This window comes from Alligator sinensis, unplaced genomic scaffold (genome assembly GCF_000455745.1).
Source record: "Alligator sinensis unplaced genomic scaffold, ASM45574v1 scaffold170_1, whole genome shotgun sequence".
Classification (NCBI taxonomy): Eukaryota; Metazoa; Chordata; order Crocodylia; family Alligatoridae; genus Alligator; species Alligator sinensis.
In genome coordinates, this window is record NW_005841863.1 from 3,802,242 (window position 1) to 3,829,088 (window position 26,847).

Sequence of the window (26,847 nt, forward strand, 5' to 3'; positions counted from 1 at the left end):
CCGGGCGGCGCTACGCCACCGCCTTCTACCTGTGCTGCCTGCGGCAACGCCCGCACACGGCGCAGGACGAGCGGGAGGTGACGGGCTTCAGGGTGAGCGCGGGCCGATGACACTTCATCCTCTCCGCCTCCCCTGCCAGTGTGGGGAGCGGGGGGAGTCTGGCCAGTCACTTCATCCCCTCTGCCATCCCTGCCTGTGCTCAGGGGAGTCTGGCCACTCCTGGCACTTCTTGGAAGAGTTTCATCCAAAGGGCTGGGTGGGAATCCGCCCTGCAAGGTGGCAGGGAGATGTCTTGTCTGAGACCGCCTTTTTCCTTTTGGAAGAGAACGGCTGACTTTCTGCTGACCTGCACCTGGTATCTAGAGCATCCCCCTGGGAAGTGCCAGACCCAGCTTCCAGTCCTGGGCAAGGCACAGCTTTTTTTCATAGACTACTTAGGGGCTGGAAGCAACCTTAGGAGATCATCAAGTGCAGCCCCGCAGCCATAGGCAGGAAGTCAGCTGGGCTCAAGGGATCCCAGCCAGAAAAAAATCCACATGTTTTTTGAAAGAGTCCAGAGTAGGTGCTTGGACCACCTCTGCGGGGAGTTTGTTCCAGACCCTGGAGACTTGCACCATAAAGAACTTTTTTCTTCTGTCTAGTCTAAATTGGCCTTCCTGGGGTTTATGGCGTTAGACCTTGTTATTCCTTGGGGAGCTCTGGTGAACAGCTGTTCTCCCAGGTCCTGATGCACCCCTCGTATATAATTGTAGGCTGCCACCAAGTCCCCCCTGAGTCTTCTTGTCTCTAGACTGAAGGGTCCCAAGTCCCTCAGCTTCTAGTCTAGTGGTTCTGAGTCAGGCAGGGCAGGGCCTTATGTTAGGACACGTTTTGAACCTTGAAGGTTGTTGAGAAGTGGGATTGCCATCCTCTGGCCTGCTCTAGTCCCTTCTATGAGCACCTCTTTAGTTAGTTTCTTGGTATTATCAGTGTTTCTGCATTACTGTTTTTTTTTCCCTTTTAGAAACCACACATCTTAAAACCACATTTGTAAAAAGTTCAGTGACTTTGTCTTTATAATAAATTCACATTTGTTTATATTGAATATTCACCATTTTAACACTCTCAGAAATCCACCTATGTGGATTTATCCACCTATTTGTATACAAGAACATAGGGTTAAGGGGGATCAGTAAAGGCCTTCACCTTGTGGACTTATAGATTTCATAGACATTAGGGCTAGAAGGGACCATCGGGTCCAGCCCCCTGCCCAAAGGGCAGGCAGTCAGCAGGGGTCAAATGATTCCAGCAAAATAGGCATCAATGTGTAAAACTACTCCTGTGGTTTTTGGTATTTGGTACCATAGGTTATTGGTATAATCAGTGACTGTTTTTTGAGAAATATTCTCAGTGATGGGGCACTTACAGTAACTGTGGCTGAATTTGTGATAAACTTTGAGTCATTCAGTGGAATGAATCAACAGTCTTTCTGTTGATTCCTGTTGACTGTCAGTCAGCCCCTGAAGAAGAATCAATATCCTCTTGCTTTACAGATGAAATTGAATTTCCAAAGTTGGCGTGCTTGCATACACAAAACTCAATTGTTTTATTGTCTTTAAAAATAGCTTTTGTAGGGGAAAAATAAATGTTTTTTTTTTAAGTTTTTTGCTCAATTCTCTTAGTTGGGTTTGTCCATATAAATCTGTAGGCAAAACACTGAACATCTCCTTGACATCCAGAAAGCTTTTAGCTGTTCATTCCAAGCCTCTCATGAGCCAGACTTGTCTCTCTTGAGGGTTCCATAGAGGCATAAATAATTGGTAGGATTTATCAACAGAGGCCAAAAAATAATATGTTATTTCATTGTCTTCCTTTTACAGTGGTCATCACCATCAGAAGCAATTGAATGCTTTAAATCTCAGGAAATGTGGTTTGCTCCTCCTCAACTTTATGAATTATGTAGGCTGTGCAACTTTTCCTCACTTGATGCTCTACATAGATTTGGTTCTGATCGTGCATTAGAAGGTTGTGAACGCTGGATGTCTGTTATGTTGGCTGCTTCAAATGGCCATATTCAGCTATTACCAGGTAAAGTAACAAAATGAAGCTTTTTATTGTAGCAAGAGTTTTGGAAATGATGATAATCTTACATTTTAAGAATGTAAATCAATCTATAGCTACCAGAGATGAGGAAAAATTCCCTGGCCGCATCCAGATGAGCATGGCCATGCAGTATGTGGCACTGCAGACATGTCTGCAGCGCCACATACCACATGTTCAGGTGTTCTCTGTACTGCAAGGGAGCAGTGCGGGGCGGAGTGGGTTTGACCCATGGATATCCAGGAGTACAAAAAACAATAGAAAAAAAAGCAGAGCAGTACATGTGGGGGCACCGTGCACGGCTCAAAATGAGCCAGGCCAGCCAGAGCCACTCTCTGGCTGCCGGCCAGGCTCCAAGTGGTAGGACTGGTGCTGCTGCAGCCCCAGGAGACCCCCAGGACACCAGGTAAGCCTTCTGGGGCCAGCACAGTGCTGGCCCAAGCCTTCCCTACCCCAGTAACTTGTGCACCAGAGGAAGTGTGGCAGAGGCATTCTTCGAGGACAACTAGTGGCAGCACAAGGCACGCTGCTGCTTGTTGTCCCTGGGGAACCACATGTCCATGCTCATGTGGATGTGGCCCCTGAGAACAAGTAATCCCACAGTTGCCTGCTGCACATTTTATTTCTCTGAGGCAGCTGCTGTTACAGACAGGATACTGAACAGGTTAAAGACTTCATTGCTATCTTGCCTTTAATCATCTACCAAGCATTAGTTATATATAGTATTGTGGGAGCAGGTAAATCTCAATTTGTATAGTAACTTTTATCCTGGAGGATATGGCTGAGTTTAAGCCCCACTCTGCCATGTCGTCTTTAACCAAAATTTAGCCCTTGCTTTAAGGAAGGACTTATTTCTAAATATTGCATTAACCCAAATTACAGTGCAGTTAGATCATCTTTCTAATGTCTCTATCTCTCTCTCTGTTTTTGTTGTTGTTGTTGTTACTGCTAATCTATTTAAACATCTTTCTTTTGTTTCCTGTTTCTTAAAACTTAGGCCTTTTGCCAAAAGAAAAAGATCTGATTATTTTCTGTTTCTTCAAATATGCTTTTCCTTTTTGTTACCTCCTTGCTTTTGTGCTCTATAGTTGGTCCCATTTTTGCTGTTTTTTGTCTATATATTACTATACCACAGTAACTATTTTTAAAAGGCCACACAAAATTCGGCTTGGCAGAAGAGGTTTTTAAGTAAAACTGTATGACCTGATATGATACGTATTCCTAGTCCTGCCATAAACCTCTTGTATGATTGTTGGAAACTTGCTTAATCTGGCTACCTCATTTCCTCATTTGTAATGTAGAATTTCGTACCCTACTTGGATGTAGAAAGGCCGTAATAATTAATGTGTGAGTTTTTTAAATACTTTTTGCATACAGTGGAAGGTGTTTAAATGTTTCTTAGTGCCTGGAAAAAGAGACTTTGAACTTGAATGTCCCATTATACTCCAGAAAAATTTATTTCAACATACGGTACTTCCAGTGTTGGGCCATCTTCAATTAGGAAAGATTGGAGTTAATTAAATCTCATTGTACTCTGAACATTGTTCCTACACTGCTTCATATCCTAATGATAATGTAGCAACCAGCAAAGCGCAAATCACAGAGGAATAAAATGTTTTATATATAATTAAATATAATGTTTTTCAGGAGATGAGCTGTATCCAGAAGATCCAGATTATACAGGAGAAAAGAAAATGATCTGGTCAACAGATAAGAAGGTTGAAGATCTAATGAAGGAGGGTAGTAGACTTCATCGGATAGTAATAAAAGATCTTAACCGTATTGCTGTTTACGTGAATATCCAACCAAAATATAAACACATCAATCCAATATTGATGGACTCTAGTCTAATAGAAAATAATGAAGACTGCAATAGTAGACTATAATATGTATCTGCTTTTTCAGTCAATTTTTAAGAAAATATATGTTTATTTTTTATACATTTAGTCTTTTGTGACAGTTGCTGAGCAGATAGTATTGAAGGCTAAAGTTCAGCAGTACAGGCTTTTTTGCATTGTTCTAAAATTTACATCAACTCTGGTAAGCTTACCTCTCTGGGTAAAAGGAAGGTTCAAACTCCTACTTCATTTTAGATCTCTCTGAAATTGAAACTGAACAAATGTGTCAAGTGTGATGTTGATATGTTCAGTGAGAACATCACCATAATAAGCTACCAACTTGATTTTGTGGGTCAGTGAATGGTAAGTGAATGGCCGTATTTGACCATTCCTAATGTTGTCCTGTCCATCCTAGGCCACTTATATGCTTACAGTGGACTACAGTGATGCAATTAAATCGTACTGTCTCATTGAAAACAAAAATGCCTGTCATGTTCTGAATTCAACAAGCTCTCTTTTCTGTGTTTTAAAAAGTTACAACAGATAGTGAGGCACATGGAACTGCAATTTAAATTTTCTATTCTGTGACTGATATATTTCCAACTCTCATATTTGGGAATCTGAACATCTGTGCATTAAGTGAACTTTGTTAACTAATGCTCATTTATTCTGTTTTTTAATACTTTTTATAAATTCTGTGTTTATGGTCAGTACAATTTAGTTTAAGTGAGTTTCCAACACTCATGAGTAAAACACTTTAAGGTTTAACAGCTTTTTAGACTTTTAAACCTTCCAGACTAAAAACAGCTTGTCTGCTGAAACTGTCAGCTCAGTCTGATAGCAACTGTTCTCTTCATTTAGTGTCATACATAATTTAAAGATTTTATCATCTAAGAAAAGATTAAAAATAAACTTTACTGCATAGTTCTGAAAAAAATACAGAAATGTATTTTACTGTGCAAATGATCCTTATGAACAACTGAAGAAGTGTGGTGCCTTGGAAATATCTACTGTCATGTTTAACTTTTCAAGTTTTGTTTTGTGACTTATACCGAATGTATGTTGCCTTACAATGTAAGTCTTATATCAGAAGGCTACTTTAGCTTCCTTACATTTGGTCACCCTACACTCTGTGTGTGTGTGTGTGTGTGTGTGTGTGTTGCCAGTAGCTTTCTTAGAAGAGAGATATGATAGGGGATCTGTATAAGATTCTCTGTACTGTGCATGGAAGCAGAAGAGGTTATGATTAAGGGCCAGCCACTAGATCTGTACAGAGGGTAAGTTTTTTACAACTTTGAAAGTTTTAAAGTTTGTTTCTGTTGCACATTGGAATGAAAATAAAACCTTTTAAAATATGTATTTATGAAATTAAAGTGTGTCTTACTGGATTTAAAAAGTCAGGGTTTTTTTAATCATCCAATGACCAGAGAATTGACCCAAATTCTGATGCTTTCTCATTTAAAATGCTGTCCATTTTAGTGAAAAGCCTCTGTTTTCATGAAACAGATTGTAATGGAAAAAGATTCAGCCGATAATGTTTGTTTTGCTAGACAGTAAGGTAAAAAGAGGAACATGTGGAGTTGAGGAACAAAAATAATGGACCTTTTATTTAGTATCTCAAATTGTTTCTGTTTTTAGGGGTGAATACTTACACAGGTACTAGGAGAACAAGAGTAGGAACATGCTAATGTTCGTGTTGTTGGGCACGTGTTAACTTACATGTCCCAGTTTGAACATGTTTTTGAAGCTCATTGGTCAATATAAATGGGCAATGAAAGTCTTCCTAGCTAAATTAGCAGACTTTGAACTAGCAGTAGTTATGGTTTACAGAAGTTGCATTGAAAACATACCCATAAAATAATGCAAAAAGTGCTGCAATAATAATTATTTTGTGTTACAAAATAGGTTCCCAGTCGAAAGTAGTGGATCTATTATGTTAGCCTTTCCACAGAGTAAAAAAAAATCCTTTCCCCTGAAGAATGTACTGTCAGATAAAATGCAACAAATGATTATAACAGTTGGAACACAGAGTTAGGAGAAACAGAAATAAAAACATTCTCATGGACTTCTGCTATTTATCTTAGGTTTGTTTATATCCAGTGCTTTTAAAAATTAACCTAATTGAAAGAGTTAACCATGTCCTGCAGATTTACTGCCTATCCTGTAGCACTGCATTCAAAATAAGTCTTAAGAGCGGACTTTAGGGGTTAGTTTAAGGAGCATGTTATGTTCTGTGTAAGGAAATGATTCTCAACTGGGGTATCTCAGCAGCTTAGGGTGCCACTCAGTCCTTTTAGGGGTGACACAGCCAACCATATAATATTAGCACCATTAGGTAGGCAAACACTTACACGTGATTCACAAGCAAAAACCAGATATTTCAAATAGAAATCTATAGTGTCAAAAACATTCTGGCCTGTTATAGTCTTTCTAAGTTCTTTGCAACAGAAAAACTGCTTTGAAAGTTTACTTGGTATTTTTAATGAGGTAGTTGTTTTTGTACCTGCTTTAGCTTCCTTCTCTATAATTGAAGTTTTCTACTTTATAATAGGAAGAGGATTTTTTTAAACTTTAAAACATTTTTAAATTAGGCTGTTATTACACAAAACTAAATAAAGGCTCATTTCTTAATAGAAGATACAAATATCAGGACAACTGAAAATATTAAAGAAATAGCATGTTCTCATATAAACCATTCTGAGTGTCAGGAGAAGAGTCATTAAAAATATAAATGTCTAAATCTTTGGAAGTGAGTGGTTTGCATTTTCTTCCTTCACATAGTTTCTGTATCCTGAAAGACTGAATTAAGCAAAAAAGTATCCAGCAGGGGGGGCTTCAAAGCTGAAACATGCAGAATTTAGTAAAGAGGGGCTGAAGTTAGCAGTAGGCAGAGTAGGATAGCACTTTAGAGATTAACCATAGGCACCAATTCTGTGAGTGCCCCGAGGCTCAAGCACCCACCAAAAAAAAATAAAAATAAAAATTAGTGAGTTCTTAGACCCCTTGAGCCATTTCTGTTTTGGTTTTACATGTTAGATCTCTGGCTGCTTGCAGATGTTAAAAAAACAAACAGACAAACAAACTGAACTTTAGAAGCAGCCGTGTGTTACTTAAACCTGTGTGGTAAAAACATAGCATAATCTATATATTCTGCTTTTATAATTGCTTCTGCATATTATCACAATTGCTTCTGCTAAGGTATATAGGCCAATGATAGATTTATGAGTAGCACTAAACTTTTGCAGACAGAACCAGGAACAGATGCAATAAATAACTCCTTACAAGAGATAAGAGAAGAGGGACAGGGAAAGATGCTGAGGTAAAGAAATCAGACCCTGACCGAAGGATGACCGAGAGAGACTTAAAGACGGCCCCAGGGAGGAGATTTAAGATGTAAATGAGACATGTATGTAAACCGTCATAGAACACGTAACTGCTAGACATATGTTGCAAGACATAATACTTGGGCTGCCAATAATCACGCGACACGTTAAAATCTTTTATGTTAGCTATAAAAAGGAACCCCAGACTCTGTTTGGGGTCGACTCTGATTTGAGCGAATTAGCTCCTGGTCGATCTGTTTGCAAACAATAAATTTGAAATTGGACCCAGCCTGTGTGTGTGACTCTCCCCTAGGGGTGGATTGGACAAACCTCCAGGGGCACGAAACTAGCAGTTTGTGCAACACCTGGCTCTGCAGCATCTGTAAAGATCGGGTGCTTCAGTGGGGCTTTTTGGTGCTTTTAGCTAAAGCTGATTCAGTTATTAGCAGGGCTGGACACAGGCATGGGTGAACCGGGCAGTTGCCTGGGACCTGGACAGAAACGGTGATATTATTATTATTATTTTCTGACAAAAGGGGGCCAGATACTAAAAGTTCACCCAGGGCCAAAAGCACCAGAAAAAGCACCTGATATTCAGAAATACTGCAGAGCTGGGTTAAGTTATGCGCTGCCTCTTTTGGGCATGGGAACATGCTGTGTTTAAAGTAAAGGGCCTTTCTTTTAACATCTGCACGTGCCCACTGCCAACACCAAAGTGGACCTATGAGGTCAACTCGTTCTCAGAAAAACACCCTGTCTTGCCTTCTGTCTGACTTCGTACGGAGTGGACAAGGTGCATGCATTGGTGTAGAAAGCAGAGGCAATACCAGGGAGACTTACTAAGCCATTTAGCTGGGATATGCGCACAATAAACATTTTTAGGCCCAAATGAGTAAAACATTGATGGTTAGTTGAAGCGAAGCTGCAGAAGGCTGCAGACCGCGACTGCTGCGTAAGAGCTCAGGTGGCTTTGATGATGTGCTAGCTCCTCCTGAAGACGCCTGGTCTCCAACCCCTGCCTGGAGTAAGACTTTAGCTCTAGTTTTTCTTTAACCCTGGCAGAAGAGAGGCAGAAATGGAAGGGGAAGGGGTGGTCATCATAGGTTGTGCTAAGGGCGGGAGGACAGATGCTTCCCTTCCCCCAAACAACTGACTTGTGCACTGAATGGCATCCAGGTGCACCCACGGGGCACAGGGTTGTGTGCGCACACTGTCATGACTGGACTGAGGACAAGGGAGCCGGCTCTTCCCACTCCTGGCTCCACGTGCTCCCTAGTATTTTTCTACGCCATTGGCTGCCTCCCTCTCCCAGTCCAGCGTGCTACGTTTCAGCTTCTACGCCTGCGCGGCGGATGTTACGCCACCACCAGCTATGGGGAGGAGATACATTTGCGCAGGCGCGCTGGGCATCAGTGCCGCCATTGCGCAGGCGCAGCAGACGCGCCGGGCACAACCCCTTAGTGCGAAGGCGCGCGGCGCGCAGCTGCCCCCATTGCGCAGGCGCAGTGGAGAGTCTGCCGTTGCAGGGGCGGGGCTTCTGGAAGCTTCTGGGCAGGGTGCGAGGGCGGCGGCGCTCGGCCGGGATGTGAGTGCGCGCGGGGGAGCCGCGGGGTGGAGCGGGCTCCTTTCCACCCTCGAGTGCAGTCGCCCGGCGCGGGGAGGGCTGTGGACGAGCTCGGCCCTCGTGCTCTGCAGGCTTCAGCCCCGCTTGCGGAGCGAGGTGGCTCTTGCATCATGTACAGGGGGAAGCGCGTCCCTCCTCTCCTCTCCCGCTTCTCTCACACCTCTGCTGGGTGCTGGGAGCCAGTTGCACTGGCTGCAGAGGGCACCAGCAAGACCCTACCTCCTTGGTCCCCTCGCAGATCGTCTTCCAAGCAAGGAAGGCACTGCTGGGACACTGGAGAGAGAGAGAGAAATCCCCCTGCCCCCCAAATGGAGGCTTTGGGGAAAAATGTACCCTCAATGCAAAGAGTAATTGCAGGTGGTGGAGCAGAAATCCCCCCTCCCCTCTGCAAAAGCATGAGTGGATTCTTGGGGGCTCTTGGAGGTCCTGAGGAAGTGGATGTTGTGGTGTCCTGCTCTGTATCTAGCAAGCTTGAGCGTAGCTCACTTGTGTCCCTGTGCTTGCTTTGGCTCTGGATTGCCACCAATAGAAATTTGGATGATCCAGTAGTTTTTAAAGGATGTGTTAGTCTTCATGGGAAGGAGCTTCCCCCACACCCCTTCCCCCCCAAGCTGTGTGTTGAGTAAGTGTGAGTAATTCAGTGGACTGGCAGGCTCATGCTTATCTAGCCAAATCTTGGTGATTGTGGTGGTTGGTGGCTGAGGATGCGAAGAGGATTTTTGTGGAGCGAGCAATAAATTTGGAACTGTTTTGAGTGCTGGTAATGTCTTAATAGATTGCAGCTTTTTGAGTAGATGATGGTTACGAGTGGCGAAAAGCCAATACAACTGTAGGCTTCGTGCTTTACGTTCTCTCTGGATTGGGACCTTTCAGCTTTGTCTGGTCAGAGGTGCAGCATCCGGCCTGAATAACTTCTGGTGGTTTTACTAATGGTTCATTTTGGGATTGAGCAGAATTTGGGGAGAGTACAGCAACTTGTTCTTCTGTATCCTTACGTGAGGAGAAAAGAAACAGGTGATGGTAGAAGGGAGAAAGAAACACCGAGGAAATGGAATAGTTAGAAAAAAATCATGAGCAGACAAAAGAAACACATGGCAGAAGCAAATAGGATCTACGTTCTCTTTTTCCTCACTTCTGCAGCCTTGGACACAACGCGACTGATTCAGACATAGAAGGCATGAGAATAGCTTGAACAAATGACATGAGATAAAAGCTGCAAGGGGGAATAAAAACACAAGGCAAACAAATAAAGGAAGGTTGTTGCATATCTTGGAGCAGTGAAATAGTTGTGCATTACATCAATTTTAATTGGTAAGTTAAAATGTACAGTCTAACTTTCTGGGTCAAACATTTCAGCAAAGTCCACTTTTTTCCTCATCAACTCTTGTTCCATATATTTAGTTTTGTCTAGGTCTCCATTTTCATTCTGAAATGCTTATTTCAGCCCTTTGTGCTTGCAATCTCTAAGGTGACTCTATTTTAAAAAGTAGTGTGGCATGAAAGTATTTACTTTTCCTAAAACCTAGGAATAAACTTTCTAACCAGACCAGTACAGTACACCTTTTATTTTAAGCTTAACTTCTAAATTTCTGTTTACAAGTCTTGTTGAAAAAATAACTTGTTTATTGATAGTATAGAATTAACAGGAGAGTAGAACAATGCATTTATTTTTAATCTTTTGCTTGATTTCATTCACCAATAGGTCTTTGGAACTAAATTCACAAGAGGGCCATCAGTGCTACTGTTATTCATAAAACTCCTGCTTAGTTGCCACAGATTTTGCTATTGCATGTGTGCCCAGCCAGCTAACTCCTGACAGCACTTTGTTGTCTGGTGTCTAGAACAGTTGTTATGAACAAAGAATAAGTATGTGTTTGAATGTCATGCTTGTAGGGTTTGTTCGGTAGGTGTTCTTAGACCAGATCCTGCACAAAAGATGGTTAGGAAAAGACCCTATCCTGGATTTGCTTAGTGGTTAGAATATCATTTATTCCTGTTGGAGAAATTTGCTTCAGATCCTCTTCCTGAGGGATTTTGAACTCCCACCACCTTTATGAAGGTGTTCTACTGTCTATGAAATACTAGCTTAAGATCAGCTACCTAACTGGTAGTTTTTCATGGTCAGGCAAAATTTTCCTGTGAACCTCAGTGTAAGAGCATGAGATATGTCAAAATAAGTTGAGTATGCTAGGTACATTGCTGTAGTAACCAAATATATTGAACAAATATGGTTACTTCTGGGGTAGTTTAATTTTGAAACAATTCAGATTAAGTTTTCATTTAGAGAGTATGACTTACGTTATGACTGCTGAATCGACAGATCTAAATCTGGATAGCTTTAGAAGGGAACAAAATTTGTGGACCTGTTGCAAGTGTGAAGGCTTTTGAGGTATAGGAAGTGCTGGTAATTTTAACTTCATTATTAATGATTGCTATAAAAATTGCTAGTTTTTTTTTCACTTGATCATCTTTTACAGCATTGCTGAAGAGGACTTCAGTTGATAACAATGATTGAAGTTTTGATATTAAAGGTATGTTGACTTTTGAAAACAAATATATTGGTATACTGAAGTCTTCTAAAATATATTAGAATACAAGCGAAATTATGAAACGTATACAATTAAGTTGAAATCTAGAATACTAGAAAGAATTTACAGATACTGTACTTACCCCTCAACATCCTATGCCAATTTTATGTGCTCTGATACTTTCTATTTCATCCTTTTTACTTCTGTGAAGTCTCACTGAAATAACAGGGCTAGGCAGTGATATGACTGTAATGAGAAGTGCACCGATAGATTTTGGGGGCCGATAGCCAATTTTTTAAGGAGGCATATTGTCCTATACTGGTCTGATTTCCTATGAAGCTGCATCCAGCTGGTAAATCTGTTGTGGTGGAAGGGGCATGGGGTCACAGATCAATGCCCCCTGCAGTGAGGGAGGGAATGGGGCAGGGACTGGGGCAGGTGCTGTCCTGCTGTGGCGGGGCGGGCACAGGATGGAGCTGTGGCTTGTCTGAAGGGCACAGGGATGGGGAGCAGCTCCTGCCACTGCGTGCAGCCTGGGAGGGCATGTTGGGCAGGGGGGGGTGTCCCTGGATCTGCATGGTACGGGCTGCAGCTGCAGGTTGGGCCTGGGGCCCGTGCCACACTCTTCCTGGGGGGGGGTGTGGCCTGGGCTGCACTGTACTGGGGGTGGGCGGCAGCAGTGTTGGGAGTGGGGCTATGGCAAAATTTGGGGTGGCTGCAGCCTCCCCATAGCCCTCTTCCAGTGCCATCGCTCTCTGCCCCAAGCCCAGCTCCCACCGAGAAGAGCCCAGCTCCAGCCTAGAGCTGCAGCCTGCATAAATCCAGGGGGCATATCCCCCTGCTGCCCCCCCCCTTGCACCCTACAGATGAGCTGCGGCTCTGTCTGGTGCCACTCCCCCCTGACTGGGCAGTGCCTGCCCCACTCCCTCACTGCGGGGGTGTTGATCTGCCTTCCCCATGCCCCTTCCTTCCCCACCCCTTCTACCACTATGTACTTAACAGCTGCATGCAGCGCTCCAAGCTACCAGGCTGTGTCCTTTGCTGCCTGTGTGCTGCGCTGCAGCTGCATGCAGGCACAGGCATATACGGGGAAAGTTATCAGCTGCATTGGGCCCATTTTCAGTACAGCCAATTTTCTTTTTATTGGTGCCTTTCTGATGCCGGACCGACGTACCATTGCACCTCTAATGAGAAGCAAGTAAACAACATGCAAAATTGAGAAATGTTTTTCTGTAATTGTTAACTAACAGTCCTTTTGGATGAGTTAAACCAAAGGTGTCAAAAATCTGCCCTGTGGAACCCTATTATCCAGCTTGCTGTGCAGCCATGGGTGTTGGACTGGACCTGCATGCCACATGCTGTGGGCATTGGACCGGCTCTACGTGTGGCGTATGGAATTGGTTAGGGATGTGCACTCTGCACAGCGTATGGCAACAGTCTAGGGTGTATGCTACATGTGGCCTTGTGCATTGGATTCTGCATGTGGGGCCAGTTTATGGACCTAATCCAGATTGTCCTTTGATCCAGTGTGCAGGGCTGGTTTGGCGCAAGTGCCACATACAGTCTGCACCCCAGACTAGCCCTGTGCGATGTGTGCAGCGCATGCTGGTTCCAGCCCGCTGCAGCATGTGATGCATGGTGCTGGTCCTGGATGTGTGCTGTATGTGGTGCCCATGCCTGACTGGCTTTGTGCACTGGATCCAGCGTGCAGGTCTGGTCTAGAATGGGCCCCATGTGCAATGTGCGCCCCAGACTGGCCTCTTGTGTGCAGCCTGTGCTAGATGGGCTTTGCGTGACATATGAAGCATGTGGGGCTAGGGTCAGTGCACAAACCCAGTTTTCCTCAGCCTCTCCTCAGAAGTTATGTGCCCCAGCCCCTTAATCATTTTGTTGTCCTCTGCTGGACTCTTTCCAATTTGTCCACAGTGGGGGACCCAAAACAGGACACAGTACTCCAGATGTGGCCTCACCAGTGCTGAATAGAGGAAAATAATCATTGCCTTTGACCTGCTGTCAGAGCTGCTACTATTGCAGTCCAGTATGTCATTAGCCTTCTTCGCAACAAGGGCACACTGTTGGCTCATTACTAGGGACCTACCAAGTTCATGCTGGAAGTGGGCTGCACAGCAGCTCCTTTTAATCTCGCAGGTTCCTCCCGCACATTCCTCTATCAATTGGTGGAGGGGCCCTGGGCCCCACAACTCATTCCTGATTGGAAGGGAGGCAAAAACTGTGGTTTTAAATATGGTGTTGTTTTTGCCTCCTGGCTAGTCAGCACCAAGTAGCAGGGCTACTGGGGCCCCTCAGTCAATCAGCAACAGGGTGGAACGGGGAGCCTGCAAGATTAAAAGAGCTGCTGTGCAGTTCGCTTCTGCCATGAATGTGGTAGGTCCCTGCATTACTGTCTGCTCTAAATCCCAGGTCCTTTTCTGCAGAGTTGCTGTTTAGCTAGTTGAACCTCATGAAACTTCTTTTGGCCCAATCCTCCAATTTATTGAGGTCTAGCCTCACCCTCCTGGATATATACTGCTCCCCCAGCTTGTTGTCATCTGCAGACTTGCTGAGGGTACGCTCTATCCCATGTTCCAGGTCACTGATGAAGATATTGAACAAAACCAGCCCCAGGACTGACCCTTGGGGCACTCGACTTGATTACCGGCCGCTCACTAGACATCGAGCCATTGACTACTACCGTCCAAGCCTGATGATCCAGCCAATTTTCTCTCCACCTCACAGTCCATTCATCCAACCTGAATTTCTTTAGTTTGCTTGCAAGAATGTTGTGGAAGACCATATCAAAAACCTTGCTACGGTCATTGTTTACCACATCCACTGGACTCCCCATATTCACAGAGCTGGTCATCTTGTCGTAGAAAGCAATCAGGTTGGTCAGGCATGACTTGCCCTTGGTGAATCCATGCTGACTGTTCCTAAACACTGTCTTCAAGTGCTTAGAAATGGATTCCTTAAGGATCCCTGCTCCATAATTTTTCCATGGACTGAGGTGAGGCAGAGGTCTGTAATTCACTGGATTCTCCTTTTTCCCTTTCTTAAAGCTGGGTGCTATATTTGCCTTTTATTCAATTGCCCCAGTTTAAAAAAATGAAAGCCAGCAGCTTTCCAGTCGCATTGGCCAACTGCCTCAGTGCTCTCGGGTACATTCCATTCAACCCGATGGACTTGTACACATCTAGCTTCTCTAAATAGTCCCTAACTTGTTCTTTCACCACTGTTGCCCGCTTACCTCCTCTCCAAACTGTGCTTCCAGGCTCAGTAGTCTGGGAGCTAACACTGCCTGTGAAGACTGAGGTGAAAATGGCGTTGAGTTATTTTAGCCTTTTCTGCATTCTCCATAACTAGGTTGCCTCCACCATTTAGAAATGGACCCACACTTTCCCTGATCCTCCTCTTGCTGCTGACATACTTGTAGAGGCTCTTCTTGTTACCCTACATGTCCCTTGCGCTGTGGCCTTACTGGTTTTCTTTCTGCCTGCCCTAGCAATACTCTTATACTCCTCCGTAGTTATTTGGACAGGTTTCCACTTATAAGATTCTTTTTTGTGATTTTAGCTTACGGAGGAGTTCCCTTCTAAGCCAAGCTGGTCTTCTGCCATAGTTGCTAGTCTTCCTGCACATCAGGATGGTTTGTTCCTGCACTCTCAGTAAAGCTTCTTTAAAGTACAGGCAGGTCTCCTGGACTTTGCACCCCTCAGACTGGACTCCCAGTGGATCATGCCCATGAATTCCCTGAGTGAGTCAGTCTGGTTTTCTAAAGTCCAATGCCTTTACTCTGCTACTCTCCATCCTTCCTTTCCTCAGGATCCTGAACTCAGTCATCTCGTGATTGCTGCTGTCCAGGTTGTCATCCACGACTACGTTCCCCAAGTCTTCCCTGTTTGTGAGCAGCAGGTTAAGAGCATGGCCCCTAGCACTTGCCACTCCAGCACTTGTACCTGGAAGTTGTCCCCAACACTCCAGAAACTTCCTGGATTTCCTGTGCCCTGTTGTATTGTCCTCCCAGCATATGTCAGAGTGATTGAAATTCCCTATGAGAACCAGGGTCTATGATCGTGAAACTTTCACTAGCTGTTTGAAGAAAGCCTCATCCACCACATCCTCTTAGTCTGGTGGTCTGTAGCAGACACCCACCACAATGTCACCCTTGTTGTTCTCTCCTGTGACCCTAACGTGGAGACTTTCAGCAAGCCTATCTCCAGTTCCATACTGGAGCTCTGAGCAGTCATACAGCCCTTTTACATAAAGCACAAGTCCTCCTTTTCTCCCCTTCCTGAAAAGTTTATACCCATCCATGACACTGGTTCAGCCATGCAAGCTCCCACCACGTGTCTGTTATTCCAGTCACGTTATAGTTCTGTTACTGTGTGAGGATTTCCAGTTCTTCCTGTTTGTTTTCCAGGCTCTGTACATTTGTATAGGCACCTGAGGTGTAACCATCTGATTACCATAATTTCTCATGAGTGTACCTCCCTTGTTTCCCCCTCCTGCTTGTGCTTCCTCCAGGTCATCCAGTTCCCCACTTACCTCAGGGCTTTGGTCTCCATCCCCTGGCCAACCTAGTTTAAAGCTCTGCATATAGCAGGCAGCACTGTGTGCTAGATCAGTGTTTATCACCCTGTGAGTTGTGACCCAGAAGTGAGTTGCAAAAGTATATGAAAGGCTCGAGAACAACCTTTAAGAATGGATCAAACGTCAAAAAATGGATTCTCCTTTAAAAAAAGGAAAATGTGGGAAAATGTGGCTTTTCCCTTGCTGGTTGTCAGAGTTCCAGCCTGCAAGGGGCTGCTTGGCCTCCCCTTGCCCTATGCGGTATGGGGCAGCAGGTTGGGAGGAGGAGCGCTGGATTGAGATTGGCCATTGATGTTTACAAGTGGGTTGTTTTACAAAAAAGGTTGAGAACCACTGTGCTAGATGATACAGCTCTGCAGTCTGGATCCAGCTGGCAGTGTGCATCTTTGACACCCTTGCTTTAGATCAGTTTTCACTTGAATTTCTAATTTTACTTGAATATTTATATTGGTCTAAGATGGTTTAGAAATAATAAAAAACATGATATAGTACAGTTTCCTCTTTTTGTGGTTTTAATTGCACTTCACTTTCTGACTAGATTGAAGATCCAGGTTGCTTTTGGGTCATTCTGAAAGGATGTGGATCTTTTGTAGACAATGAAGTGGAATATAGAAAACTGCATGCTGACATGAATCAGTTCTATAACCAATCTTGTAGAGATGTGGATGAAGTAATGCCATTAACGTTAGAAGAAGGGCAGGTAAAAATATTTATTTTGCTAGATAGATTTAAGGAAACTAGAAATGTTTGGTAATTTCATCAGGAAACATCACGTGTATACTTGCTCAGATTTTTTTTAACCGTGGGAGTATTTCCATTACAGATTTACCATATTTACTTGCATGTAAGCCAAGTTTTTTTTTACATGCAATCAGCATGGGAGGGAAAGGTCCTTGCCTTATAGTTGCATACAAGAAAGCCTCATTAAAACGTTCTCCATCACTAAATTGCCACCAAAAGCCAACGATAAAGTTGATTAAATGCAGTCAGCACTGAGCATGAATATAGAACACATCCCATATTGGGCAAACATACAGATGGGAATCTTTTTTTGTAAAAATATGTCTCTACCACAAGGATAGATTAGTGCATGCCATCTGAATAAGATAAATGGTAGTGTCCATGTTGTTGAGTCTTCCTCAGCAATGAATCTTTTCCAGGTCATGGTGAGCCACTACATTGAATACATTTCGACTTCCTCTTCATTCCCACAGCTGAGCTGTGTCTCTCCCATTTCCAATGATTACTGGTTCTTTACCAGCCTTAAATGGCTGGCAAACGTAATCAAAAGCAGCCTCAAACGGTTCACCCAGAAGCCCTCTGTTGCCTGTTCTCTTAGCCTGTCACATGATTAGTGTGGCTCTGCCCACCATGAAGTAGAACTGAACCAGGTTGCCCTGTGCCTCTTGCATATAAATTTTTGGAGGTTCCTAGGACTCTTGACAAGAACCTGGTTCCAGTCATGAGTGGGGAGCTAATTAGCTCTTGGCCCCGTTGTGGCGGGGTGCAGGTATCTGGAGTATGCACACATACTGAGTAATGTTGAACTGTGGGGTCATGATAGCTTGAAATGCTGTTGACTCAGCTGGGGCCCATCCCAGTGAACTCTGTGGTAAGTTATGAGCCTTTGTGCTTTGGACTAATCATTCATAACTTGTACTATATATAAGTAGGTGGAGAACTGCTGTTTAAAAGTGTATAATATGCAGATTACTATAGGCATATTTCTTTCAAAGTCAGTGGTTTCAAATTTGTCCCTCACTTCCATATGCTCAGGGAGAGCAGGCTTGGACAATAAGGAGGGGGCTAGAGGGTTTCTGGGGGGAAGAAGTTGGGGGGGGGGCAGAGGTCAAGGGGATTTTTTACCTAGTAGCTATTCTATGTTTAAAAAAAAAAAACCCAAAATTTCAGGTGGAGAAAAGTGGGTATTTTGTTTTGTTTTCTTCCTTTCTTTTCAGGTGTGCGTGGTTTTTTGTCAGGAACTGAGATGCTGGTGTAGAGCAGTTATTAACACAATCATGTCCTGTACAGATCATTGCCTGGTAGAGTGCTTCCTTGTGGATTATGCCAAGTATATTCCTGTTAAAACAAGAGAGTATGTACTGTTCAAGAAGTTATTGCTGCCAACTGTCTCATAAGTTAATGTTGTTCGGATAATGATGATTTAACTAAGGACAGAGCTGTGTCTGTTTAAGATGTGAAATCTATAGTTTGGGTCTTTCTTGCTAATTTTCTTGGGCATATAATGGAATTACTTAGAAGCCTGAATATAAATCAGTTTGTTTTTTGGGGGGAAAAGTTTTAAAACTGGATTTTCTTTTTAAATAGGTTTCTTTAAAAAAAACAAAATTCGAAGGGCTTAAGTGAATAAAGCCTCCATTTTTGATAATCTGTGTTAATACCTACATTTACTATAATACGTTAAATAATCCTTGGATGTTTAGTTTAAAATTAAATAATGTATGTTCAGGAGGAAAAAATTAAAGCCAACTGAACTGGAGAAGGCCAGTGTCTAAGCATTTGAGATCTTTAGCAGGTGTTAAAAGTATTTCACTTCAGTTTATTCAGCTGATTTAGTTCATTAACTAAGTCTTTTTAGTTGAGAAATATGGGATGGCTTAATTTAAACATTGGAAAAGGAAAATTAGGTAGAACAAGTAGGTGATAACAGTACAGTCTAAATATGACAACTGAAATAGTCTTGTTTGCTATTGACAGAAAAGTTTTTGTTTAATGCAGTTATTAAAACATCTTGCATTTATAGCTGATCCCTTTTTACATATGCAGCAAAGTACTTAACTTTTAAATAAGCTTGACATTTAATACTATTATTTAACTAATAAAAAAAAAATAACATGCTGGTTTTCTGCATTTTAAATCAACTTCCATCCAAAGGTGTTTTGATTCAGATTGTGAGTAAGGACAATTTATCTAGTGAAAATGGTAAACTTTTACACAATTTACAACACTATGATACATACATTAAACATGTGAAGAAATGTATCAAGCTATACTAACTCTACTTAGTTGCTTTTAATAAATGTGTTGCGTTCTATATCCTCCCTGGTTAGCAATAAAAAACATAGTCCCAAACTGAGTATAGAGACAAAAACATGTTGACTTGTGACCAAATAATAATGTTGTTTAAAATGATCCTTTTAAGAAAATATCTAAAGTATAAATGGAAAGAGGAGTAAAATCAGTTACTTAAATCAACATGAAGGACTCAAATCAATCTGACCTATTGTTCATAGGAGTTCCAGATAGAAGTTTGCGTTGTCAGATACTAATGTTTCTGTCAAGGCTATGGAACGCTCTGGGACCTATAACAGGGTTTATTAAAAGAATCTAAATCTATATGATAGCGGTCCAAGAAAGCCTTTAGATGCTTACATCTTGAGCAGTATCTCTGCAGCCTGTTTTCTCTGGTCACAGAGGCCATAGAACTGTATGTTTGAGGTGGGAGGGAGGGGATGCACCTGACTTTAGATTAGTTACTTAAATAGAGGCATGCTCCTTCTACAGTTACTGATTTTTTTTTTTTTTTTTTTTCTTCAGAGTACATATGTTCTAAAGGCTAAAATTCTCTAACTCCTAAGTCTGTGTTGTGCCTTTGGAAAGAAAAGTGAAATAAGATGCAGGGAGACGAGAGGGCCTGTCTTGCCAAATGCAGGTTGTAGGATAGTTTGGTGGGGGTCAATCTTTGGCAGATGTTCCACAAATTAGCCCTGTACCCTCCCTGAATGCCACTTGGATCCCTTTCTGTTTTCTGATCTACTGTTCAGCTTTTTGCTTAATGCCTGGTTTCCTGCTTGAAATGATGCTCTGCTTTCTGCTCCCTGCCCCATCTGCCACTGCCACATGCCATACACAGAGGCTGCCTGTGCCACAAGTTGGCCACCCCTCTTGTAAGAGATCAGTGGAAGTGAGACACCCCAGATTTGTGACAAATGTGTTACAGATTGCTGTGTATAACTGTTTTAAAACTTCTGTTTTACTATTAAGCATTCGGGTTGCAGTGGAAGCATTTATGCGACTCCCATATAGAGCAAGAAAGTTTAGATTATACTGTATAAAGCCAGTGACGTTGCACATCGACTTCTGTGAAGATACTGCAGAAATAGTGTAAGTATAGCTTGAGGTTGTTCTGTTCTTGAACCTCACTCTTCTGACTAATTTCCAAGCTATATTTATTCACGTGCATCTTTTTGTTTTTGTGCATCTTTATCATGTAGCTTAAATAATTCTTCCCTTTCTAGATATATTTATAGGGAGCAATCATATCTACATTCAGCTTCTACTTTGCTGGACTAATATTACATTAGATTGACAGGACTAATTTAAAACTCATGATTTATTTTATCCCAAGTTCCATTTACCTCTATGTTCTAGGTCCTTTCCCTCAAAATTTGTTCTGAAACTTGTCCAATATTGAGGTCAGTTGCCTGATTGAAATTTCCCCTTTCTTAAATACCAGGGTAGGCAGGAGGAAGGAGCAAGGAGGAGGGCAGGGGAGGAAAAGGGGGGACTAGTACCTAGTATGGTGGGAAAGCGGTTGGGGAGCCATAATGGGCGTAGTCCTTGTGATATCACAGCGCTGGCCCCTTCCCCCACAGTCTACCCAGAGATGTATCTGCACCCACTGCTGGCAACAAGCTGGGTTGGGGCACTCTAGACACCAGTGTAGCCACTTGCAGCCTTGGCCCCCAGGTCACCACATGGTGACGGCAGCAGCAGGCAAGGGGCTTTACCAGCTTGTTGTTCCTAGCACACAGCTGCCTGGGAGCTGGGGCCAGCTGCATGCTGCAGCAGCAAGCCCTGCCACAGGCCTTTAAAGCCATAGGCAACAGCAGCAGGGATGAGGCTTTCCCAGCCCACTGCTGCTACCCAGGGAAGGAGTCAATGTAGAGGGGGGCCAGTCCCCAGTAGATGCATGTTATCAGTTAATTATTTAACTGATAACATTAAGGGAGCTTAAATGGGTACTTAATTGATATTTACATCCCTAAACCATACCAGATTTGGTGATGCAGGTTGTCTTTGATTTTTCCTTCTCTAATCTTAGTGCAACAAGCTCTGAAAGCACAGAGTGCTTTACATTAGGCTGGCCCAAGTAGCTTATTCATTTTTGGAATATTATCTGTAAATCAGGTCTGTCTAACTTCTAAGCAGTCAGAGGCTGACTGCCTGTGGGCCACACCAGCTGGTGGCTCAGCTTCCTGTGTGGGCAGGGGCAGGAAGCAGAAGGCAAAGAAGGGCTGCAGTGATGAGCAGATTCACATATATGGTGGCAACTGGGTCCAAAGTACTCGCATATCATGGTGTGAACAGCTCTATTTCAGCTTGCCATTCCTAAAGTTTGCTAACTCTTTGTATAGAACAAGTTTTGTCTTTTATCAATATCTTAGTTTTGGCACTTGACAATACAGTTTTTAAATTCCACATAAAACATACCTGGTAATATTAAATCAGAAGGTATGGTTTATTTTGTTGGCACCACTGTAAAATATCTGTGGTTTTCTTGAGCATTGGTGTGCAACCTTTTGGCCCCATAGGCCAGATGAGTGACACAGGGCTGGCTTTCACATTAGATTGGGACCTGTGTACTAGGATTGGGCCTTGGCTGGCCCCTTAATGCTAGGAAGGGGGGCCTTGCCTGCCAAGGTTGGGCTCTGCACCAGCTCTACCCCCTGGGATCAGACCCCACATGTTGGGATTGAACCTTGGTTCCCCATACCCTGTATCTGTTTGGCCCCTCATGCTGGGATGGGGTCCTGTATCCCAGGGTTGGGCCTCATACTGGCCCTGCCTGACTGCACACCAGGATCAGTCCCCCTACACCAGGATCATGCCACCCTGTGCACCTGATGTTGTGCAGAGGGCCACCTATCCGGCTCACAAGACTCCCCCCAGGTACAGAAATTTGGCATCAGGGGAGCAGCAACTGTTTCACCCATCACCAAATTTTCAGACCTGTGGGAAGCTCTGAAGGGTGGATCTGGCCTGGAAGGTGGGGGTTGAGTACCCTGATCTAGAGTGATATGATGAACAGCGAAGTTATAATGTTTCCACTTCCTTCCTTATAAGCAGGGATCCAGGTTTTCAGTTTCTCACAGGGGGAAAAAAATGTGCAGATTTTCCCTTTTAACTGAGGAAAAACCACAGATATTTCATTTCAACAGAGAAATGTATGGATTTTCCACTTTTGCAAATTACTCTCTGCAGGCTGGCAGAGTTCCACCCTGTAAGAGTCTTAGTGGAGCAGGAGAAGGGCAGTCAGGCAAGGGGTGCCATGTGCATGTGTGCAGTCACACATGCACATGGCCACCAGGAAGCCTGGAGAACAGTTCCTTGTAGGTAAGTCTGGCAGAGGGGAGTGGGGATTGAGGCCCCCCATAGAGAGGGAGGGTGAGGAAGTTGGGTAGGGCTGAGGCTGCTGTTCTGCTTGGACAGTGCTTAGGGCCCTGGGCCAGCATGGGCAACAGCAGGGCTCCAAGAGGGAGTGGGGCAGAACCATGCGGGGGAGAGGGGGGCACATATGTCTTTGCCCAGATCTGTATGCAGGGTTGGGGCAAGCTCCTTGGGCTCTCTGCAGTCCAGCAGGTGGGACCTGGTGCAGCAAGACAGAGTAGGGCTGGATGTGGAAGCTCCTTGCCACTACAAGCTGCATGCTGCCCTGGCGAAGTGCCCCCTGCCTTCCCAGCAGCAACGGGGCCAGCAGTGGCATGGAGTTGTGTCCCTTACTGCTGGACAGGCAGAAGGTGCCTCACCATGGTGGCATGGAGCTTCCAGCAGTGGTACTGAGCTTCCCTACCTTGTTCTGCTTTGCCAGGTGCTGCCAGCTGGGTCACAGAGGCTGAGCCCTCAGTGGGCAGCTCACCTCCACTCAGTGCCAGGGGCTCCACTCTGGCCGTGCTGCCCACTGAGGAGGGAGAGCCAGGCTCTGTGCTCTGGGGTCTTCAAGCAGAGAAAACCAGAATCTCTGCTTATAAGTATACTTGTATGTTTTTTATAATTTTAGATAAATATTGATGTATGAAATTGAGGCATGAAAAATCACTTATGCTAAACTGAGGTTAATGATAATATTACTTATCTTTCTAGACCTGCTAAGATTTGGGATGGTGCTGCTATTCAGTACTTCCAAAAGCTGCTCAGAGGTAAAAATATACTGCCAAAATTGCCAGCAGCATTTCTCTTTCAGAAGAACAAGTTGCAAGGATAACGCAGCACTTTTGATTCTGTATCTTAGATTGTGGCCCAGAATGTTATAGAAATACAATGCAACTTAAGTTGTTTCTGGTTTCATTTGCTATAAACAGTTATACAGCTTGATTCAGTCCTGATTTCCTTTATGAACGGACCAAAATCCAGGGCTGCGTGTCCTTCCAAGCCTCCCTAGTTATTTGTGTAGTTGACTAATTACTGTTTCAAGCTAGGAGGTATCTTGGACACATTCCTAAAGGCAGACCACCTATTGAATGTTCTTAGCCAACAGGACATTTCAATCTAGGTGCCTTAGGTTAGTGATTGGCAAATTTAGGACCCTTTTAATCCAACCTGTGGATGTGGGGTTTTAGCAGCTGGGGTCTCTGGCAGAAGTTGCTTTCCTATGCTGCTTTGGGGAGAAGCATCGGCTGCAGGTGTGCTCCCCCTGCCACCCTGGAGTGGAGCACTGGCTGCAGCTGGGTCATACCTTTTACCTGTCTGCCCAGCTGTGATTGAAACTTCATCACACTGTCCTGCTGTGGCTGTAGGCGCTTGAGCCAGCTGTATCTATTGCTTCCCTAAGCTCCCATTTGCTTAGACAGGTACAGCTGAGTAGATTTTAGAGACTGGGAATTTTAAGTCATTTGGGAAAACCATGGCAGGAAGGTGGAGAACACAAGCTTAGCAAAGATCATTCTTAACCGCAAATGCTTTACTATTTAAATTATGCTGGAGTTAAAGGTATTTGGGAAATAACAAACAATTCTGAATATAGGGCTCTCCTCCCTTTGCATCCAGAGGTCAGAATTCTCTCCTACTTTCTTGCATATATGCTTCCAGCTGCGAGTGTGTCCTTTTTCCCAGCCAGGCTTTTGGGGTAGAGTTTATTTTACTTGTAGTCAGTAAGTACTTGAGAGAAAATGGGAATTGGTGTCTATTGCTTGTCTTCTGGTAAATTGCAATCTCTAGCATGGTTGCACCAGCTGACCTTATCAGGATTAGAATAGTTTTCCACCATGATACTATAATCTTTACGGTGAGATTATAACACAAAGTGAATGTCACAGTGAAGGTTACAATAACAATATAGAATTCAGTTGGCAAACACACCCACTATATTAAAGGAAGTAATAATACAAAAGAGCGTTCATAAAAATGCTTCAAAACTTACCGGCAGAGATTTTCATATCTAGTGACATAAAATGTAAATTTAGCTAGATTTACTACATTAGAAGGAGTTAAAAACATTGTCAAGCTATTCGGACTGAAATGAACCTTTCAGGAAGGTAAACTAGTTTATGTGCAACAGTATCTTTATTGGAAAGTATATATTTCTATTATAGAGGCATTGGCAGTGAATCTGGTACATTTATGTTGAAATTTACCCTCAGAGAGGAGATAACATGTTTCTGTTCCCTACTTTTATAGTACAGAATGTGATCTGTGGGCTAATAATATTCCTCTCCCTCTAGCTTCTGCCTCTCCTGCATCTGCCCCTTGGGGAGGGAGCCTGCAGCTTAGGTGTACAGAGACATTCAGGGGCAGCAGTTTAAGGGGAGGAGGAGTGCTTGCTGATGGAGGACATGTATTGTTCAGTGCAGGGATGCTGATGTGGGCATTGTGCAGCTTACAAGGCATGCAGCCCAGGGGCCTGCAGCCCCCAGCAACTGAGAAATTTGATAGGTGTGGTTTAAGGTTTCTGTGTGGTGTGTGGTTCTGTACAGTGGAAGCATGCTATCTTCTTAAATACAGAAGCTATGCTAGTCAAACTGGTTTTAATCCTCTTGATCTAGTTTAGTGAAAGCAGTGGCAAAATCTGTTTGGGAATTAAAATGCTTTTCTTCCTTTTAATATTCTTCCATTCTATTATACCTAGAAACCACGCAGATTGAGGCTAAGTTATGTGCTATAGAAGATGAACACTTTGATGTTTATCTTTATGTAACAGTACAGGATGAAAAGGTAAGGTATCTTTTACATTTCTGGTTGTAATAGCATGCAGTTTGTAAGCTGTAAATTTTGTTAATAGTTTAATAAGGATCAAATGTATTTAATCTTGGATGAGCTTCCAGCAGGAGTAGGCAGAATACAGCCTGTGGGTGGATACAGCCTGCAGAAAAACTTTGACTGGCCCTCGGTCCCACCTGGCTCGGGTGCCATCCAGCCCGTGGTGCACATCCTGTTACCCCTGGGCACACAGTATGGCTGAGGTGCGACTCCTTTCGGTTGCCACTGGCCGCAGCCCCTTGGAGACTGGTGGGGACCCACACATGGCCCCAACCCCAGCCCACCCCGCACCCACTCCGGACCTGCTCTGGCCCCAGTGAACCTGCTCTGAACCAGTTGGGGCCCATCTCGCTTCAGACCAGCCCACCCATGATGAGCGGTGGTGGCTGTGGCCAAGAAGAATCTGCTGCTGGGTGTGGGGGGGGAAAAGCACCCCCACCCTTGCTGCTTCAGGGCCCTTCGGGCTGCCCTGCAGCTCCTCTCTGCTGCTGTCACTGCTGTGTCTGGGCCACCAAGTGGGACAGCAGTAGCAGTGGAGAAGAGCCACAAGACAGCCCAGGCATGGCTTCTGGGCAGTTGAAGCAAGAAGGGCCTAGCAGTGGTGAGGGGGGGCTGGCTGATTTTCTCCTGCACCCAGCAGCAGCTTCTGCCTGGCCACTACTGTTCATTGTGGGCAGGCTGGTTTGGAGCAGGCACCGGGCAGCCCAGGGCCAGGAAGAGCTGTGTGCTTAGGTCCTGGCTAGTCTGGAGCTGGTCCGCTCTGGCCAGAGCGAGTCTGGAGTGGGCGTGGAATGGGCAGGGGCTGTGTGCTCAGTCGCTTCTGGGCTCTGGTGGCAGGTTGGAGCTGCAAGACTCTCAGGCTCTGGGTTTGGTGAGCTGTTGTGGGGGGGGAGGAGGGAGGTTATGCTGACTGGCCTACAACAGCTCCCCCAAACTGCCAAAGAATTGCCCACCCTTGGTCTACTGTAATAACTTTTGTTAATTACAATAACAGTTAAGGATTTAGTGGGGTTTTTATTTTTAGCTCCTTTTGTTTACAGCTCTCTAAAATGGTCCTGAGAAAATAGTTTTTCATGCTTCTTCTAGTGCCAATCTCTTAAGTTATGGACAGTGACCAAAATCCCAGTTGCATGTTCACTGTTCTATGCTCATTTAATCATTACTTATTCACAGAGCCCCATTAATCTTTATAATGTATAAACTTGAAAGTACAGATTGGGCGCATCCAGACGAGCATGCATGTTCCTCTTGCGTCATCTCAGAGCAGTTTGAGATGCCACAAGAGGCATGCTGGGAACAAAAAACATGTTCCCCACACTGCATATTTGCCGCACTGACTAAATTTGATACCTGGAAATCCAGCTATCAAAAAACCCCCACGAAAGAAGCGGGGCAGGGCACAGTTCAGGACCGTGCCCTGAGGCAAACTGGCAAAACCTCTAGGGGTGCTCTGGTATCTGGCCAGAGAGTCTCTGTGGTGCTTCTGTTGCTTCAGCACACACCCCTAGCTTGCGGGGCAAGGCTGTAGTGGAACCTGGCCTGGGTGCTTTTCCAGGTAAGCAGGGACTAGGGGTGGGGACAGGGTGGACTGTGTGGTTTCTGGGGGTGTGTTGGGGGGGTGAGGAGGGCCGGGGGGGGGCGTCTGCAGGGCT

At 44.2% G+C, this 26,847-nt stretch overlaps 2 protein-coding genes across 2 annotated transcripts in view; both read left to right on the top strand.

Annotated features, from left to right (window-relative positions):
- Positions 1–5: 5 nt before the first annotated feature.
- On the top strand, positions 6–5,276 carry NUDT19 (nudix hydrolase 19; the record flags this gene model as incomplete). Its single annotated transcript, XM_006016624.3, has 3 exons — positions 6–92; positions 1,860–2,067; positions 3,727–5,276. Coding segments are annotated over 3 exons (534 nt in total), but the record flags the coding sequence as incomplete, so codon positions are not given.
- Positions 5,277–8,669: 3,393 nt separating this feature from the next.
- The window catches only part of TDRD12 (tudor domain containing 12), an 83,739-nt gene continuing 65,561 nt past the window's right edge, over positions 8,670–26,847 (top strand). The window contains 8 exon segments of the mRNA XM_006016608.3: positions 8,670–8,825; positions 10,005–10,175; positions 11,342–11,395; positions 16,518–16,679; positions 17,938–18,074; positions 19,985–20,104; positions 23,084–23,139; positions 25,065–25,150. Coding sequence (XP_006016670.1) covers positions 11,372–11,395; positions 16,518–16,679; positions 17,938–18,074; positions 19,985–20,104; positions 23,084–23,139; positions 25,065–25,150 — 585 coding nt within the window. The 5' untranslated portion in view covers positions 8,670–8,825; positions 10,005–10,175; positions 11,342–11,371.